Source organism: Mandrillus leucophaeus, unplaced genomic scaffold, assembly GCF_000951045.1.
Source record: "Mandrillus leucophaeus isolate KB7577 unplaced genomic scaffold, Mleu.le_1.0 Scaffold489, whole genome shotgun sequence".
NCBI lineage: Eukaryota > Metazoa > Chordata > Mammalia > Primates > Cercopithecidae > Mandrillus > Mandrillus leucophaeus.
The window spans coordinates 1,367,803-1,387,860 of NW_012105242.1; the positions used below are offsets into that span (position 1 = coordinate 1,367,803).

At 45.3% G+C, this 20,058-nt stretch overlaps 1 protein-coding gene across 4 annotated transcripts in view; it reads right to left on the reverse strand.

The window, feature by feature from the left end:
• Window positions 1-12,473: 12,473 nt before the first annotated feature.
• The window catches only part of STAU1 (staufen double-stranded RNA binding protein 1), a 90,289-nt gene continuing 82,704 nt past the window's right edge, over window positions 12,474-20,058 (reverse strand). For all 4 annotated transcript variants that reach the window (XM_011995404.1, XM_011995407.1, XM_011995406.1 and 1 more), the window contains exons 9-14: window positions 19,443-19,589; window positions 17,788-17,863; window positions 17,232-17,551; window positions 16,581-16,703; window positions 14,922-15,007; window positions 12,474-14,021 (exon numbers count right to left, since the gene is read on the reverse strand). In XM_011995404.1, coding sequence (XP_011850794.1) covers window positions 14,006-14,021; window positions 14,922-15,007; window positions 16,581-16,703; window positions 17,232-17,551; window positions 17,788-17,863; window positions 19,443-19,589 — 768 coding nt within the window. In that variant the 3' untranslated portion in view covers window positions 12,474-14,005. The remainder of the gene's footprint in view (window positions 14,022-14,921; window positions 15,008-16,580; window positions 16,704-17,231; window positions 17,552-17,787; window positions 17,864-19,442; window positions 19,590-20,058) is intronic.

Here is a 20,058-nt window from a genome sequence, read left to right on the forward strand (position 1 = left end):
CTTGCCTCAGCCTCTCAAGTAGCTGGGATTACAGGTATCCGCCACCACACCCAGCTAATTTTTGTATTTTTAGTAGAGATGGGGTTTCACCATGTTGGTCAGGCTAGTCTCGAACTCCTGACCTCATGATCCACCCACCTCAGCCTCCCAAAGTGTTGGGATTACAGGCGTGAGCCACAGCGCCCGGCGATATCTTTTTTAATTTTAGGCACTTCACTCCAATGGTTTTTCTTACTTTGTTTCTTTCGTTTTTTTTTTGTTTTGTTTTGTTTTTTTTTGAGACAGAGTCTCTGTTGCCCAGGCTGGAGTGCAGTGGCATGATCTCAGCTGATCGCAACCTCCACCTCCCAGGTTCAAGCGATTCTCCTGCCTCGGCCTCCTGAGCGGCTGGGGTTACAGGCACACACCACCATCCCTGGCTAATTTTTGTATTCTTAGTAGAGACGGAGTTTCACCATGTTGGCCAGGCTGGTCTTGAACTCCTGACCTCGTGATCTGCCTGCCTCGACCTCCCAAAGTGCTGGGATTAAAGGCTTGAACCACTGTGCCCGGCCACTTGTTTCTGTAATGTTGCGTAAGAAATTTCAAGCTATCTTATGAACCATCTACTCATTTAAGTGCTTTGTTGTTGTCGTTGGTTTTGACACAGTAATGGGAATACTACATTTTACATTATTACTTTGGCTTAAGTGGTCATTGGTGGAGATACTGAGATATTACTGGAATCCATTTTTAAGCCACAAACAACTTATGTGGAAAGTCTGGGATGGACAACAGGGAATTGCTGGTGATGGTTTCTGTATGTTTTTCACTCACATGAGCTCCTTAAGTATTTGGCTTCGCTCTTGCGCTGCTTGTGAACAGTGAGTCAGTGTCCAGCAGATACCGTTCTGGAGGCTGCTTGATTCAGCATATTAAACTCAGATCGTGTTCCAGACGTTTTCCTTCTTCAGTTCAAAAGGCTGAGTAGTAGATGGTGTGCCTTTTAAAATAGTTACTGAACAGCAAGACTAGTACATTTACTTACTTTACCACAGTTCATTAATTATCAGATTTTTTTTTAACTGCCTTCTACTGAAGTTGCTTATTCAATCATCCAAGACAGTTTTTATATCTGGCTTTAAAGATTTTAGGACATGGTGGACAGAAACTGCTGGAGTGGTTCTTTCACAAGCCTTAGTGACTGTAGCTCAGTGGTGATGCACACCACTGTGATCTTGAGCAAACGATTTGACCTCTATGCCTTTATTTTCCTCTTCTGAAAAATGAGCATATTACTCACCTTCAAGGTGGTTGTAAGAATGAGATGGTGCATGTAGAGTACTCAAGCAGAGAACTTATGCAGAGTAAGCACGCATCAGGAAAAGCTGCTGGGGGAGCGGAGGACTTGGCTGGGAGAAGCGTTTGTTAGGGAGCACACTTGCCAACGTGCTGCATCCCTGGGAGGCGAGGTGGCTTTGTGGGGAAGAGCCCGGGCATGGGCGGCCCCACCCACACCCCAGGATGTTTTTACAGAAGGGAAGTATTGCCAAGTTTCTCATCAGAGCTAGGTCCGTTCATTCTCCATGGTATTCAATCATGTCTTTTAACAAGCTGATTTTTAAATAACTGAGTTTTAAAATTATTTTTATGTATTTATTTTTTTGAGACGGATTCTTGCTCAGCCCAGGCTGAAGTGCAGAGGCGTGATCTTGGCTCACTGCAACCTCCGCCTCCTGGTTTCAAGTGATTCTCCTGCCTAAGCCCCGAGTAGCTGGAATCATAGGTACGCACAACCACGCCCAGTTAACTTTTGTATTTTTAGTAGAGACAAGGTTTCACCATGTTTGTTAGGCTGGTCTCAAACCCCTGACCTCAAGTGATCCGCCTGCCTCAGCCTCCCAAAGTGCTGGGAGTACAGGCGTGAGCCACTGCACCTGGCCACTGAGTTTTTATTTTAAATGTATTTTCTTTGTGGGAAACTTGGAAAATACAGAAAAAATATTTAAAAATTAAAAATCATTCATATTCCAACCTACATTAAGCATTTTGGTTCATTTGAGATCATTCTGTATATAGTTTTGTAATTTTTTTAAACAGTATTTACTTGGTAAACATTCAGTGGATATATGTGATTTATCATTAGGATATTTCATTACCAGATTATGTAATTGTAGCCATTGTTGAATGTCTTGGAGGTTTTCTTATTTTGTAGACAACTTGAGATGAACATCTTTATGCATCAATCTTTATTTCCTGAAGGTGGAATTACTGAGCCAATTTTCTTGTGCAAAGTTCATGTCAATTTCTTTAACACACCTTTACCTACACTGGGCATTATTTCTTTGGTTGCCATTTTGATAAGCAAAAATGGTATTTTTTCCTTACTTCTGAGGCATAATCAGATTCGCATTTAATCAAGCTATTACATACATGTGGTAAAATTCATTTTTTTCTTTTTTAACTTTTTTGTTATTGTTGAGAGGGAGTCTCGCTCTCCTGCCCAGGCTGGAGTACAGTGGTGCAATCTCAGCTCACTGCAACCTCTGCCTCCAGGTTTCAAGCAATTCTCCTGCCTCAGCCTTCTGAGTAGCTGGGATTACAGGCACCTGCCACCGTGCCTGGTTAATTTTTGTATTTTTAGTAGAGACAGGGTTTCATCATGTTGGCCACGTTGGTGGTACAGTGACGAGCATAGCTGCTTTCCAATTTATTTATTTTTTTGTTTGTTTTTGAGACAGAGTTTCACTCTCCCACCCAGGCTGTAGTGCAGTGGCACGATCTCGGCTCACTGCAACTCTACCTCCCAGGTTCAAGCGATTCTCCTGTCTCAGCCTCCCAAGTAGCTGGGACTACAGGTGCGTACCACACACCCAGCTAATTTTTTGTATTTTTAGTAGAGGCGGGGTTTCACCATGTTGGTCAGGCTGGTCTCAAACTCCTGACCTCAGATGATCCACCTGCCTCGGCCTCCTGAAGTGCTGAGATTACAGGCATGAGCCACCAAGTCCAGCTGAGCCGGGTTTACTTATTTTTAATAAAGACAGCACCTTGCTACATTGCCCATGCTGGTCTCAAACTTCTAGCCTCAAGCAGTCTTCCCACCTTAGCCTCCCAAAGTGCTTGGATTACAGACGTGAGCCACAGCACCCAGCACGTGTGGTAAAATTGTCATAATAAACAGGGATTGTAACTGAGCAACAAGTTTCTACCCTACCCCTACTTTCGCTCTTGGAGGCACCACTTGCAACTAGTGCTGTCCATAGTTCTCCTATGGATTTCTTCCTTAATTCTTCACCATTACATTCATCTTCATAGGTGTCTTTTTTTTTTTTTTTTTTTGGAGATGGAGTCTTTCTCCATCACCCAGGCTGGAGTGCAGTGGCATGATTCTGGCTCACTGCAACCTCTGCCCCGGTCAAATGATTCTCCTGCCTCAGCCTCATGAATAGCTGGGATTACAGGCACCCACTACTATGCCCAGCAAATTTTTGTATTTTTAGTAGAGATGGGGTTTCACCACATTGGCCAGGCTGGTCCCAAACTCCTGACCTCAGGTAATCCACCCACCTCGGCCTCCCAAAATGCTGGGATTACAGGCGTGAGCCACTGCACCTGGCCTAAGACAACAGTTAATCCCTTGCTATGAAATTAAGGATTTAGTCTCCTACCGTCCAGGTTTTAAAGTGTGGTCCCTGGCTTCAAATGTTGCAAGTTCCAGGGGCTTTTTCACTTTATGATAAAAAGGTGACACATCCTCAGCAGAAACTGTAAAGTACCCATATGACCATTCTGTTTTTCACCTTTAGTACAGTATTCAATACATGAAATATTCAACACTTTTTTCTTTTTTTGGACATAGTTTCGCCGTTGTCACTTAGACTGGGGTGCAGTGGCGCGATCTTGGCTCACTGCAACCTCCGCCTCCCAGTTTCAAGCGATTCTCCTGCCTTAGCCTCTCAAGTAGCTGGGATTACAGATGCCCTCCACCACACCCAGATAATTTTTGTATTTTTAGTAGAGATGGGGTTTCACCATCTTGGCCAGGCTGGTCTCGAACTCCTGACCTCAAGTGAGCCGCCTACCTGACTCTCCCAAAGTGCTGGGATTACTAGCTTGGCCTCAACTCTTCATTATTAAATTGGCTTTGTGTTAGATGATTTTGCCCAACTGTAGGTGAATGTAAGCATTCTGAGCGTGTTTGAAGTAGGACAGACTAGGATAGTGGGTCGGTTAAGTGTGTTAAATGCATTTTAACTTACGATATTTTCAGTTTATGGTGAGCTTATCAGGATGTGACCCCCATCCTAAGTTGAGGAGCATCTGTAATAGCATTTTGTTTTTTAAAAATATTTAATCATCTTTGTCAATGTCTCTTGAATCCTCAGCATTGACAACGAAGATATGTCCCCACCCCTCTGCCTCTCAGGCTTGCTAACTGGTGGGTTCTGCTTTCACTTTCACATTGTTAAAGGAGAGATGGTGTTTCCAGTTTTCTGTGCATTATCTGTAGTTCCCTTTTAAAAGCTGAGGCTGATAAATACTTTTTATGACAGTGTAAACTGGGCTTAGTGCTGTGTCAAGCAGTGTGCAAAGATTACATTTCCCCCTCCCCATGTCTTGACTTCTGCATCCCTCCAGAGAGAATGAATGTTCCTAAGGTTAAGGTCAAATGGAATAGAGTTTGCCTCTCATATTTCATCAGTTGCTCAAAGGCATTCCCTATTTTAACTTGTGTTTGGATCCTTTCTCGTGGTGGTTTTTCTGGACTTTTATTAGCTTTGTCATCCTGGGTATTACATGCCCCTGGATGTTCTTTTTACAGTCCTGGCTCGTGAACCAAAACAGTTCTTGGTTTGGTAGGCTGCTAGGGCTCCCATTGGGGCCTCTCCATTCTGGTGTTCCTGGGCAGATGGGCTCCTATCCCTACTGGTCTGTCCTGCTGGTGTTTAGGGCCCTGACTTCCACTTTGCAAGGTCACCTTTCAGGATTCATGTGTATCCACTTTCCTGTGTCAGAAACTCCCTGCTGCTGACCTCCCCCTCCTCTTTGCTGTCATTAATGGCCTCTCATTGTAGGAGATAAACATATGCTCAGCCTAGAATACCACATGATGTTTGTTTTCTTGATTCATTGCTTTTTGCCTATTAGCCTTGTTGTTCTAAAGTAGTTCGTTTTTCTAGTGTGCTGCTTCTTTCCCCTCAATGACCCCTACCCCAAAACAGTGCCTAAATACCATTCATGCAGGCTTTGATTTGAGAATCAAACAGGTTCACACTCTTTATTCCTGAGAAGTACAGAAACTTACCGAATCTCACAGCTGGATAAAGCCGGGATTGAAACTCTGGCAGCTTTGCTTTTGCACAAGAGGTGGCAGAAAAAAGATCAGCTGTGGTAATTAGGGCCCATGGGGCCGAGCATCATCACCCCGGGAACCGTGGGCCTCGCTGGGCCAAAAATAGTGTGGTCCCTGGGCTGCAAAAGTTCTAAGCATTTCCGGTTTTCTCAGCTGAAGTTTGATTCAGCCTTCAACCGTGTTTACATTTTTCTTGTTCATAAATCCAAGGAACCAGGAAAGAAACTTACTAAGACTCAGAATTTTCAGGCACACATTACAAAGTTGCCAGCACATTTTCAACCACCCACCAGGTGCGCATATTCTCTGCACACAGCGCAGACACCCATCAGAGCTTAGCACAGCAAAAGGGCCAAGCGACTTCCAAACTACAGAGAATCTCAGGCCATCTGCCTTGGGAGGTCTTCTGGCAGCCATCACAAATAGACTGAAAAAGGCAAATCCTACAAAGAACACAGTCTGAAGAAGTGACACACAGGATGCTGACAGACCCTTAGTAGAGATCCTTATTCGAAAGGGGCATCAGCTGCTTGCTACTCCATCCAGGGTCAGAAAGAGACTCCTAGTGAAGCCGCTATTGCATTCTAAGGAGTGGGGACAACCACCAGCCAGACTGGAGCAGCCCAGCTCTGAAGAGAAGGGCCTGTCACCTGATCCTGCCTGTGCCCCATCAAGCTCTGGGGACCAAGCAAAATCAAGAGCTCCAGGCATACCTCAAAGCTCACCTGACAACTGATGGAGCCAGTGTGTGCACTGTAGGTAAGGTCGTGATAGAGCTGCCTGGGGAAGGATGGAAGACACGTTAAGATTTATGATTGGATACGGGGCTTGTAGGCAACTTCCAAATTACTTTTAAATTAAAAAACCATCGTAGGCCAGGCACAGTGACCCATGCCTCATCGTAGGCCAGGCACAGTGACCCATGCCTCCTCCTAGCACTCTAGGAGCCCAAGGTGAGAGGATTGCTTGACCTCAAGAGTTTGAGACCAGCCTGGGTACACAGTGAGACTACATCTCTACGAAAAAAAGTTTATAATTAGCTGGGCATAATGGCACATGCCTGTAGTCCCAGCTACTGAGTAGGCTGAGGCAGGAAGATCAGCCTGAGCTTGGGAAGTCAAGGCTGCAGTCAGCTGTGATAACACTGGTCTGAGCCTGGGTGACAGGGATCCTGTCTCCAAAAAGTCCCAAACAAAAAATAATTTTAAAAATTACTGGCTGGACGTGGTGGCTCACATCTATAATCCCACGCTTTGGGAGGCCAGGATGGGTGTTAACCTGAGGCTAGGAGTTTGAGACCAGTCTGGCCAACATGATAAAACCCTGTCTCTACTAAAAATACAAAATTAACCTGGCATGAGGGCATGCACCTGTAATGATAGCTACTCGGGAGGCTGAGGCAGGAGAATCGCTTGAACCTGGGAGGCAGAAGTTGCAGTGAGCTGAGATTGTGCCATTGCACTCCAGCCTGGGGGAGGAGAGAAACTCTGTCTAAAAAAACAAAATTACTACTATACATAGACTGCTTTACTGTTGCCATTGCAGACCTGATGTCTGTAGGTTTCAGTGACTGTAAAAGAATGTGTGGATGAAGGGGTTTTTTTTGTTGTTTTTGAGACAGAGTTTCGCTCTTGTCGCCAAGGCTGGAGTGCCATGGTGAAGTCTCAGTTCACTGCAACCTCCGCCTGCCCAGTAGCTGGGATTACAGGTGCCCACCACCATGCCCGGCTACTTTTTAGTAGAGAAGGGGTTCCATCATGTTGGCTAGGCTGGTGGTCTTGAACTCCTGACTGCAGGTGAGCCACTGCACCCGGCCGGATGAATGCATTTTTTAAATATTAAACTTAGGTTAGAAGCACATAACAAAGCAGTACAAATCTCCTACAGTTTTTGCTAGTGAAAATTGGGATGCCATTTAAATTACAAAGTCTGAGGAGAATGTCCTGCAGCCTAGTTTCACATGCTATACTTACATGCCTTGTATATATACATTAAACACGTCAGTACAGCACACAAAGTAACAAATTCCAAGAACTCAGCACCATAGGAAAGGTTTACCAAAAAATCCAAGAAAACAGCTATGCTGCCTCTTCAACAAACTCCACCTCCTATCTTTGAGTTAGCCATTGCTTCTTAAAACAACATATCTCTTTAAAAGCCCTATTTAAGAACATTGGCCAACTCCTCCACTCTTCCCTCTGCCAATCCTGCCCTGATTAAGTGCGTAACAAATCCAGTATCTATGGATTTGGAATTTCAAATAAGTTTTGTTTTTAAGACTTGCACACATTTAAGCCCTTAAACCAGACGTAGTGATGAATACTGCGTTTTATTGAGGCCGGGTCTCTGACACCCAGGCTGTAGTTGCAGTAGCATGATCTCAGCTCACTGCAGCCTGGACTTTGGGCTCAAGTGATTCTTCCACGTCAGCCTCCCAAGTAGCTAGGACTCCAAGCCCACAGTACTGCCATGATACCATGCCGGGCTAGTTTTTTGTTTGTTTTGTAGAGAAGGGGGTCTCTGTTGCTCAGGCTGGTTTCAAACTCCTGGGCTCAAGCAGTCCACTCACCGTGGCTTCCCAAAAGGCTGGGAATACAGGGATGAGCCACTGTGCCCGGCCAGTGGATGCTTCTGACATGTTACGTGCAAACAAAGCCAGACCTCTCAGGCCTCAGGTTTGCTTCCTGCGATGATCCTATTCTACTGAACTCACACTGATCCCTATAAAAGCAGGCGGCAGCATCATGCTTTTGGGAATGGCCAGTATCTTTTCCTGTTGATCACACCAATCCCAGGTGTCCTCCTAACAGGAGGGATCCAGACTGCTCAGTGTCTGTCACTGAGCATTCACCCAGCAAAGCCACTTAAAATAGCTCAGTGAGCCCTAGGAGGAAACCTAGATTCAAAAGTGATACTTGTTTCTAAACCTAGCCACATTACTCTGGCTTAAGGCGGCCTGAAGAACCAGAAAAACACCCAGCTATGGGTGAAAATACTTACAGGTGAATGTTTTGTCTACGATTAGCATTAAGATACTTTAGGAAAAAATAACGAGGAGGATGATACAAGAACAACAAACTCAAGAAAAGACAGCTATGAGGAAATAACCATTACCCATTAAATTTTCCCTTTAATGACCGTGAGGACAAAGTCATGACAATGCAGTCACCACCCACTTTCTGGAAAAAAACAATGCCAATGTGGGAGTCCCAAGCTTGTCTGCCCTGATGACTGTAGGATCCAAGAGAGAGAGAGAGACAATCTCAGTGTTGGAGAATGCACTGAGAACACACAGACGGAAGGATACAAAGAACCCTGAGTAGACAAATGCATACAGACAGATTTGTGTAGATATATATACACATAGATTTCCTGTCTGTTACAGGGGTCTGGAAACAACACCCCAGTAGCAGTAAGCCCTCAGAGCATCCAGATCTTGGTTTCTAAATGCTGTCTTCTACTAAAGAGAACCAAGGCTCCTTAGAAAAATGGCTGAATCAGGCCAGGCATACGGTGGGTCATGCCTGTAATCTCAGCACTTTGGGAGGCTGAAGCGGGCAGATCACTTGAGGTCAGGAGTTCAAGACCAGCCTGGCCAACATGGGGAAACCCGTCTCTACTAAAAATACAAAAATTAGCCAGGTGTGGTGGTGGGCCTCTGTAATCCCAGGTACTTGGGAGGCTGAGACAGGAGGATCACTTGACCCTGGGAAGTGGAGGTTGCAGTGAGCCGAGATGGCGCCACTGACCCCAGCCTGGGCAGCAAAGGGAGACCACGTCTCAAAAAAAAAAAAAAAATTATATGCAGCAATTCCACTTCTGGGTACATACCCCAGAGTTGAAACCAGGGTCTCAAAGATTTTGTATACCAATATTCACATGCGGAAGCAACCCAAGTGCCTTTTTTTAATTAATTTATTTTTTTCTGAGACAGTCTCCCTCTGTCGCCCAGGATGGAGTGCAGTGGCGCGATCTCAGCTCACTGCAAGCTCCGCCTTTCAGGTTCACGCCATTCTCCTGCCTCAGCCTCCCGCAGGCTGGTCTTGAACTCCTGATCTCAGATGATGTGGAGTGCTGGGATTACAGGTGTGAGTCACCATGTCCAACCCCAAGTGTCTATTGACAATGTATTGATAAGCAAAACATGGAATAAATACACAGAATGGAATATTACTCAGCCTTAACAAAGGAAGGAAATTGACATATTACAGCATGGATAAACCTTAAGGACATTAGGCTGTGTAAGATAAACCAGCCACAGAAGGGCAAATACTGTCTGATTCCATTTACAGGAGGTTCCTAGAATGAAAATCATAGACAAGTGGTGGTTTCCAGGGGCCAGAGGGAGCATAGAAAGGGGAGTTTGTGTTTCATGGGGACAGTTTAAGTTTTACAAAATGAAAAGAGTTATGGAGTTGGATTGTGGTGGCTACACATTATGAATAAACTGTACACTTAAAAGTGGTTAGTCTGGGCAACATAGCCAGACCTCAACTGTACTAAAAATAAAAAAATTAGCTGGGCATGGATGTGCACACCTGTAGTCCTGGCTATTCGGGCGGCTGAGGTAGGAGGAAAGCCCAGGAGATCAAGGTTGCAGTGAGCCAGGATCACACCACTGCACTCCAGCCTGGATGACAGATTGAGATGCTGTTAAAAAAAAAAAAAAAAAAATAGTAGTTAATAGGATGGTAAATTTTCTGTCTTACCACAATTTTTTAAACATGCTAAAAGGACACAAAAGTCACTTTGACAGGTCTTCTGATGTCCAAATTTGAGGTAATATGAACATCAAATAAATGGTTGCAATGGATTGCGACCCAAACTAGGAGTCCATTAGCTGACACAACGAATCAATGGGGAGGGAAGGCTTCTCCACACAGGGGCGGGGTGTCGGCAGAGGGAACAGTGGACATGGAGGCTCATGGATGGACAGTGGTGGTGGATTCAGATGGGAGTTGTCAGTGAAGGACAAGGATGGAGGGTAAAGGTTTGGAGAGGAACAGGCTGGTCATGTGCTTTGAGGATGCCTCCCCACAAAATACTCCTTGATTAACAAGAGACATAGTGTGACCTGACAGTGGAGCCATCTGCCTGTGTCACCAACGTTGACAAACTGTGCCCCTGGAGTGACATACAAAGAATAGCGCAGCATAATTTCTGTGGCTTTCCTGCCACAAAAGTGCTGCCTAGGTTTGGTCACCATCAGCCAGACCCAGGCTGAGGGTGTACTACAGAGAGGCCTGGAGACTTCACCCCACTAGGACGTGAAACAGAAGCCGAGAGGACTGACGCAGACAGGAGAAAACTAAAGGAAACACACACCTCTTGACAGGGACCCTGGACCCGGAAAGGACAAGATACTGTTAGGAAAGCTGGCGAGATCTGCATGGGGTCCACAGACTGCATGCAGTGTGCACTCCCTGACTTGGGGTGGGAATATCTAAATTTCGAAGAGAGAGGGAGCCAGAGGGAGACAATAATTTCAGTAGAATGTACCTTTTCTCCATGAAATTATTTTGAAATAAAAATTTAAAAGTTAAAGGACTAGGTGCAGTGACTTACACCTGCACTTTGGGAGGCTGAGATGACAGGATCTCTTGAACCCAGTTGGACCGGCCTGGGCAATGTAGTGAGACCCTAACTCTCTCTTTAAAAAAAAAAAAAAAAAATTAGCCAGGAATGGTGTCATGTGCCTGTAGTCCCAGCTACTCAGGAAACTGAGGTAGGAGGATCACCTGAGCCCAGTCAAGGCTGCACTGAGCTGTGATCATGCCACTACACTCCAGTGTGGGCGACAACAGGACCCTGTTTTTTAAAAAAAAAAATGTAGTAAAGAAAGGCTATATACTGCTGGGCGCAGTGGCTCACACCTGTAATCCCAACACTCTGGGAGGTCAAGGCAGGAGGATCGCTTGAGGCCACTGCACCCCAGCCTGGATGACAGAGCAAGATATTGTCCCAAAAAGGGGGAAAAAAAAAAAAGCTATATTGTAACGTCTTACTATGCAAAGCTACTCATGGAAAAACTCATTAGGCCAGGCGCAGTGGCTCACTCCTGTAATCCCAGCACTTTGGGAAGCCAAGGCGGCCAGATCACTTGAGGTCAGTTCACGACCAGCCTGGCCAACATGGTGAAATCCCATCTCTACTAAAAATACAAAAACTGGCCAAGCACAGTAGCACATGCCTGTGATCCCAGCTACTTGGGGAGGGAGGCTGAGGCAGGAGAATTGCCTGAACCCAGGAGGAGGAGGTTGCAGTGATTCGAGATCTCACCACTGCACTCCAGCCTGAGCGACAAGAGCCAGACTCTGTCTCAAAAAATAAAAATTAAAGAAAAACTTACTGTTTTTGAACTATAATTTTTTTACTGTAATATTTTAAACGTAATGCTCAATTAATTTGAGTGTGTTACCAAAGTTGCCTCAGGCCACCCCTTCTTCAATGGAGTGCCCAGAATGAGTTTTTATAAACAAGTCAGAGACACAAAAGATCACACTGGTTGGCTTCCAGTGTCGCTGCCACCACGTACACTCCCTGCGAAAGTGCATCAAGTCAGGGCCCCAGGCTCAGCTGCTCGAAGAACCTTCAGTCTGGGGGAGGGTTGTGATGTGAGTCACAGGTCCATGAATCCTTTTTTTGTTGTTTCTAAAGATGTAAAGACACTTTTTCTCCTTTCATTGCTTTTATCCTCAAAATGTTGCATTTCCTTCTGCCCTTAGCGTTTTCCATAACCTTCTGATCACTTCCAATTATTCTGGCAGTACACTCATCGGCTGGATTTATAGTGAAACCTTTACAATCTTCTTCCAATTCTTCTAAAATTAAGAAACGAAAACCAACTAGCCCACCCCTCAACCAGGCTGGAACGCATGTCCTCCTCAGTACTCAGTATGGTGAGAGATGAGGGTGCCCTGGGAAGTGTCCGGCAGTCTCCCCTCAGATTCTTGGGGTCATTTCTTTGGGTAGCAATATCAGGTCTGGACGGGGCACAAGTCCCTACATCCAGGTACCCAACATGCCCGAGAGGCAGCAATGGTTCCCGCAGGGGCTGGCCCTGGTCCCCCACGACGAGCTTCCATCCCCTTACTCACATCTTCCCTTATTTTAGTTACTGCTCAACAGGACCAAACACTTCATTAGTAGCTGTTTATTGATCAATGGTTTGATATAAAGTTATTTCAGATCTTCAGATTTTTGCCCAGATGGAATCACAAGCATTACAAAGTTTTTTCTTAAAAATAAAAAAAGGATAGGGGCAAGTTGGGAGGGGACCAACCTAGCAGTAGTGGCATTTGAGAATAAATTAACAAAAAAAATTTAGTATTACCATTTATTGGTGACAAACACTAAGTTTTACTTACATTCCATGGGGAGAAAAATTCCAGCGTAAACAATGAATGGAAGCAGTACTTAACTCGCAGGGCTACCAGGCTTTCCATACGGACCACACGCAGAGCCTCAGTGCACACACTTCTGTGTACAATAACACAACATCAAAAGCAACACAGCTGTATAGAGAAATGTAGGTCATTCTTTTCAGCCCTAATGGAGATGTAATTAACAGTATCGAGCACTCTGGAAAATCAGTCTGCAGGTTTATATGGACTACATGGAGATCATATCCTGTAGTGTAGTGAAAGCTAAGTCCTCAAGAGCTGTATGTATAGATACACAATTTTTTTTTAATAATCTTTAAAACAGAGATCAAAGTTCATTTAAGTCCTGTTTGCATTAACAAAAATAAAAATGAAATAAAAATGGAACCAAATGATCATCTAAAGTTTAAAATTCCTAAATTGTCCAATTTATACAACTGTGGGAGACTTATTCAAGGTTTTTGAAAGTCCAGGACTGTTTCAGCAGAACCAGAGGGCACACAATTTGCATCACTGAAATTGTCCTGGGTTAGTCAATTAAATAAAAATATCTAACCACATACACATGGATATGATCTTTGTCGGTTAGATTATTGATAAAGTCAGTCTCAGACAAGTTTCCAAACTCTGCTATATAACTAGATACAATTGAGAAACTCTCAAATGAAAATTTTATATAGTGTCATATCAATCAAAAGAAAATAATGAAACTAAGAATACAGATCACTGTTGGAAGAGAAAGCAGTGGTGATGGTGTGGGTACTGCAGGAGGTGGTGGGGCCATAGCACGCTAGAAAAGTTGGGTCACGCTGAGTAGGAAGCATTTGATTTTCTCTGGTGCTTTTAGCTCTGGGGCCGGTCAAAGGCCTCTCTCTGGCATGGCTGTCCAGGGTTTGTCCCAATGTGTCTGAGTGAGCCAGCCTGAGAAAGGGTCATGCTGTTTCTTCTTTCACACAGGGGGAAAAAAAGACCAAACACGGAGGTGCCCAGGGTGTGGATCTGCTGGTGTCCCGGGAGAACCAGCTGGCTGGGCAGCCCTTCTTCCCCACAGGCAGCTGCTATTGCATAGGGACCACAGGTCACCGAGTGGCCGTCACAACCCCAGCACAGTCCAGCCCGGCCACAGCCGCCGCCTCGTGTCTGTTGTCTTCCCTGCTGCTGCCCACATCCTTTACCCACCGTGTCTCTCGGCCCACTGGAGGTATCAGAAATTCCAAATTTTCAAAGCAGTTTCAGTATTTTCAGTATATATGTTGGGATTTTTTAATGGTTCATGGCCAGAAAAGGTTCAGCACCTCCCACACCTTTAAGGAAGAAAAATGAAAATGACGCTAGTTTTGAAATGTAAGAGAATTAAAGTACTATTAAAAATGAAAAGAAATTGGCAAGCATCAGGAAGTACAATATACAATACTAAAAGCCCCAGTTTATGATAACAAAAGTTTTCCCAGGATATGCCAGTAAATAAAATAAGCAAGGAGAGTGTGTGTATTTGCTATCTCTGCGGGGGGAAAGGAAGAAAATGAGGGAAGAAATATATGTCTATATTTGCATAAAGAAACATACAGGAAAGATACAGGAGAAACTAGTAAAAATGTGATCTATGGGGGAGGCAGTGGGAAGAATAGGAGGGATGGGATGGGGGCTGTCTGAGGAGAAGATTGTACCTTGTAAAATAAAAGAGAGCTCTGACCATGTGAAGGTGTGACCGACTCAAAAAGGTAAAAAGGTTTTTTTTTTGTTGAGACAGAGTCTTGCTCTGTCGCCTAGGCTGGAGTGCAGTGGTGCTATCTTGGCTCACTGCAACCTCCACCTCCCAGGTTTTAAGCAGTTCTCTGCCTCAGCCTCCCGAGTAGCTGGGATTACAGGTATTTGCCACCACACCCAGCTAATTTTTGTATTTTTAGTAGAGACAGGGTTTCACCATCTTGGCCAGGCTGGTCTTGAACTCCTGACACCTCATGATCCACCCACCTCGGCCTCCCAAAGTGCTGGGATTACAGGTGTGAGCCACTGTGCCCAGCCTCAAAATGTTTTTTAAAAGTAGAGCTCTCTGCCCAGAGAATTTGGAAACCTTTCAGGCAAAAGGGCCAGAAAGTAACTCAGGCAATATTTCCCCGCTAAGTCAGCAGATGGTGTGAACTCAACACAAACGAGGGGCAGCCTCCCCATCATCAGTGCCTCCCCTTCATCAGTGCACTCACACAGACATTGGTCCGTTTCCTGTTCTTGGCATCTCTGTACTTTGTTGGTCCAACTCAGACAGCAACTTTAAGATGTTCAGCGCAGCCTGGTGGGGATGGAAAGAAGAGTAAAGCCACAGCCATCACTTGGGACCACAGCATGATACACTGGTTAGGCAGGTAAGAGTTCCTGCTGCCCAGCAAACAGGTGGCAACTTCTTAAACTCTTGTACTACTAAATAAAACTTTGAATTTTTAATTTAAAATACAAATTTTAAAAATACTCAGTTACCTCATTGAATCATAACCTCTGAAAATGTTGTATTTTTCCTTCTAGTATTTTTAACCTTGTGGTAACCAGACTGTATAAATGTTATATCCTGCTTTCTAACAAAAATCTATCATGTATTTTTCTTTCTACAGAGACAGGGTCTCACTAAGTTAAGTTGCCCAGGCTGGTCTCAAACTCCCAGGCTCAAGCGATCCTCCCAAAGTGCTGAGATTACAGGTGTAAGCCTCCACACCCGGCCTATCATGTATTTTTCTTATTAAGTTATCTTCAGAGACACTGTTTTGTTGTTTTCTTTTGAAACAGTCTCACCCAGTTGCCCAGGCTAGAGTGCAGCAGTGCGATCTTAGCTCACTGCAACCTCCATCTCTTGGGTTCAAGCGATTCTCCTACCTTGGTCTCCCAAGTAGCTGGGATTACAGGCGTCCACCACCACACCTGGCTAATTTTTTTGTATTTTTAGTAGAAATGGGGTCTCACCACATTGGCCAGGCTGGTCTCGAACTCCTGAGCTCAGGTGATCCGCCCGCCTCAGCCTCCCACAGTGCTGGGATTATAGCGTGAGCCACCGCACCCCACCCAGAGACATTAATTTCATGCATGCATGATGTCCCATCAAGTAAATACACCACAGGTTGCTTAGATTTGTTAATCTGATCAATTCCTTTTCTCAGTTTTCTTTCTTTTTTTTTTTTTTTTTTTTGAGACGGAGTCTTGCTCTGTCGCCCAGGCTGGAGTGCAGTGGCCGGATCTCAGCTCACTGCAAGCTCCGCCTCTCGGGTTTACGCCATTCTCCTGCCTCAGCCTCCCAAGTAGCTGGGACTACAGGCGCCCGCCACCTCGCCCGGCTAGCTTTTTGTATTTTTTAGTAGAGACGGGGTTTCACCGGGTTAGCCAGGATGGTCTCGATCTCCTGACCTCGTGATTCACCTGTCTCGGCCTCCCAAAGTGCTGGGATTACAGGCTTGAGCCACCGCACCCAGCCCCATCTCAGTTTTCTTATAACAGTAATTTCATCTGAATAGAACACCAAAGCAAGTGGTTTTTACAGCTGCCAGAACGTGGACCTGCAGTTCCTTGTTCTGGTGAGAGAGGAAGTGAGTGCAGTCTCCGGGTGAGCTGCAGGATCCCAGTCGCCCCTCCAGACCAGCAGGGAAAAGGGAAAGGTGGACTAAAGCTGATGAGTTCTGATCAAGAGTGAGAAATCAATCCAAACAGCTATGACAAAAAGTCTTAAAAAATATGAACACTATCAAAGAATTAATTGTTCTCAAAGTCTATGGGAGAATCTTTCTCCCACATTCCTCAGGCTAGTAACAAGCTGAACCAAGGCAGGCTCCACATAAACACACAACTTAACACCCTAATCCCTCACCCAAGGTGTGACATACCATATCATGGCAGGACTCCACATCCTTGCCGATACCATGGCTGATCAGAGGTGGCTGAGAGGAGCAATTGATAAGAGATACAAATTCGTTCTTGTTGTTTTTGGGGAAGTCTTTGTATTCAACCTAAGGAGGAAAAGAGAGCTGAGGCTAGGTAGGGTAGGGAACAGCAAGTATGAGTGGGCTGAAGGGCCACAGCTCCGGGCCCCACAAGCAAGGAGATCACCCGCTCTTCTCTCCAACTCAGCCTGACTGTGGCTATACCAAGACCTGCTCTGTCAGCCCAGAACCTTCCAGGAACCTAGGTGTCTGCTCAGAAGCCCTAGACTGGGAGAAGCCATATCCTTTCCCACCAGGCAGAAGGTGTCAGCATGATGAGTCTGTTCTTTGAAATCCAAATTCACAACACTGCAAGTGGTTAGAAGCTTTGTTTTTAGGGTTGGCTTGCATTTTGAAATATTACTAAAGGATAAAGATGTTTCTCTTACCACATATGCTTACAATACTTCTATACCTCCTTCCCTGCCACCCTTCCACCACTGCTCCCCAACCCATCCCTGACTTAAGAAACAAAGTCCAAAGTTCATTTTCTGAGAGAAGCCAAAGGATGACTGTCCTGAGGCACAGCCATCACAGCTCAGGCCTGACAGTTACCTGGAATCCCTGGACTCTGGAAAGATAGTCCAGTTGTTCAGAGGGTCTCGTGAGAGGTCCATGGGGTACGTGGCCTGAAGAGATGTTATTCTTTAAAATGGTCTCGGCTGTGGGCGAGGTGCCCCCATACAACAACTCTCGGGCTATCATGGCAGTTACCGTGGCCTTGGCAGGATTTGGAGCTGCCCTGGTAAAATCTTTGGTGTGATGTCCTTGACTAACTCCTACAGCCTGGGCGACCTCGGGCACCATGGGAAGAATTCCAGCAGGCAGCTGCTGATGACTTAGGTAAGGCATCCTGAACTCATCCTCTTTATTACCTGGGAGGGACACACACGGTAAACACGAATCCACATCCACAGCCTGGAAAAACGCGATGACACCATCAAACCCCACGCTGGCCCTCCCCTTGCCATGCATGGCGGCGCAGGGAATCGGGGAATGATACGGACACTTTGCATGCAGGACCTCACTGGCTGGACTCCTGCTGTCATTCAGGACCCATGCAAATCCCAGAATCACGTTCAGAGGAAGACGATATTAAGATCACACTTACTAGTCCCATTTTCATCCCCAGAGCCAGGTTCAAAAAAGGTTACTTTTCTTCCATCCCCTGGTTTCTTTATGGGTGTCTTAAAAAAGAAAAAAACAAAAACAAAAAAAAACAAAAAAGGCCATGAGCATAAATCAGATCATTGAAAAATTAGCTCCTGCTGTCTAAACCTGCATAAAATCCAATCAGCAATAACTGAGGCAATCGGCAGAAAAACCCTGCCCCACCTGACCACTGGCACGCTGACAGACACCTGGACATAGCCTGCCTCCTTCTCCTAACGCACCCTCCTGCCCACACCCCTGCCCACAAAGAGCATCTAACAAAGTGCACTAACCTGTGAATGCTGAGCTGCACTCTGCACCCACAGGAAGACGGGAAGCATTTAACCAGAAAGAGCAGAGATGCTAGACGGTAGAGCCCACCAAGGTGGGGAAAGAAGCTTTCAGACTGAAGCTAAACAAATAAATCAAGAATATTTCCTGGAGCTGATATCCAATTAAAAAATAAGGTGACATTCCAAAATTAACACCCTTATGGGGAAAATGTTATTACCTAAGAATTCTGTCAAACACTACATCACCTTTCTACGAAGTAACAAAGGACACTATGAATGTCCTACAAGATTCTGAAATGAAAAACTCAAAATCCAAGTCTAAGATCTATACTGGTGGTATCTGGGGTCTCAGTCAGTTATTAACTGGCCACGACTGAAGCTGTTTCTCACTGTCAATACGACTGACAGACATCAATGAATCAGGCTTGATTTCAAGTTTATCTCACCAGGACCATACAGTGACGGGAAAGAAGATCAGCCTTGGCTTTTGCCGAGGTCCTGCTTACCACTTCTGGCAGACAAGAATTTTTCTTTTTACGTTCCTTTTTTGTTGTTGTTGAGACAGGGTCTGTCACCCCGGCTGAGTGCAGTGGCATGATCATGGCTCACTGCAGCCTTGACCTTCCAAGGCTCAATCCTCCCACCTCAGCCTTGTAACTCAGACTATAGGCACAAGCCACCATACCTGGCTGATTTTTAATTTTTTGTAGAGACAGGGTTTCATGCTGCTCAGACTGGTCTTGAACTCCTGGATTCAAGGTCTCAGCCTCCCAAAGTGCTGCGATTACAGGTGTGAGCCACCACACCTGGCCGTGAATTTTCCACAGGGGATTATTTTCATCTGATATTTAACTCACATAATAAAAAAGAAATCCCAAACCTAAACTTTGGATTTGGCCTGTCTCTGCTGTCATATCATCTTATTTTCCCAGAAAAAACTGTCTGTTCCACAATTAACGAAAGCCTAATAGTTATAAATCTTTCACACAGGCTTCATTTCTAGAGTGCAAATCACACTTAGTAACTTCAATCCTAATTACCATCCTACAAATGGAGAGGAGCAAGCTGCCCTCCACAAAGGGTCCCCAGACCACAAAAATACTGACACAATCACGATCTAACCAGAGCCTACTGGGGCCAGTGGACATGCGAGGCCCCTCTGAGCACCTTATGGTCCAAATGGATGAGACACTGCTCAGCAGGACTGCTTGAACTGCCGGGAGGATGAAGCCTTTTGCCTTGAAGCCTGCCCCTGAAGGTGCCCCAGTTCCCTAAGGTGAGGCGAGAGACCATTTCGCAATCAGAGAGCCCACACACTCACCTTCTCCTCTGACTTGAGTGCTGGTTTGGTGGGCTGTGCCTGCGGGACTTTGAAACCAAGGATCTCCAGCATGTTCTCGGCTGCATTGCGCTTGGCCACCTTCTTGTTGGTGCCCGCTCCTTCTGCAGTGTGGTTTCCAACCTTCACCTGCACGAAGAAGTCAAAACAGACCAGTGCTTAAACCTTCAGAACCACCACCAGGCAGGAATTGGTGTGTCAGCAAAATAACCCAACTATGGTCAGAAGCGAGATAACAGCAGTGCCCCGAACCTGGCCTCCTCGTCTGTGGGAGCTAATTATCAAACAGTCAGTAGTTTGGGAAGCTGGATGTTAAACATAGCTAGTATTAAACCTTTAATTACATAAGCTGATAATTATTTTAACAGAGGTAATTTTTGACTGCATTTTATAATTATCTGTGTTCGAGGGTCTTTCCGGCTATTGCATTTGTACGATGGAAACAGTCTGTGATGGTGAACTACTGCACATCTCTTCTGAGCACTGTGATCGGAAGTATCACGTTGAGAGCTTGAAATCAGCCATAGTGAGACTATTGATACCACAGAAACATACAAATGCTACATATCAAAGATTAAGTTGTTTACTGATTGTCTAA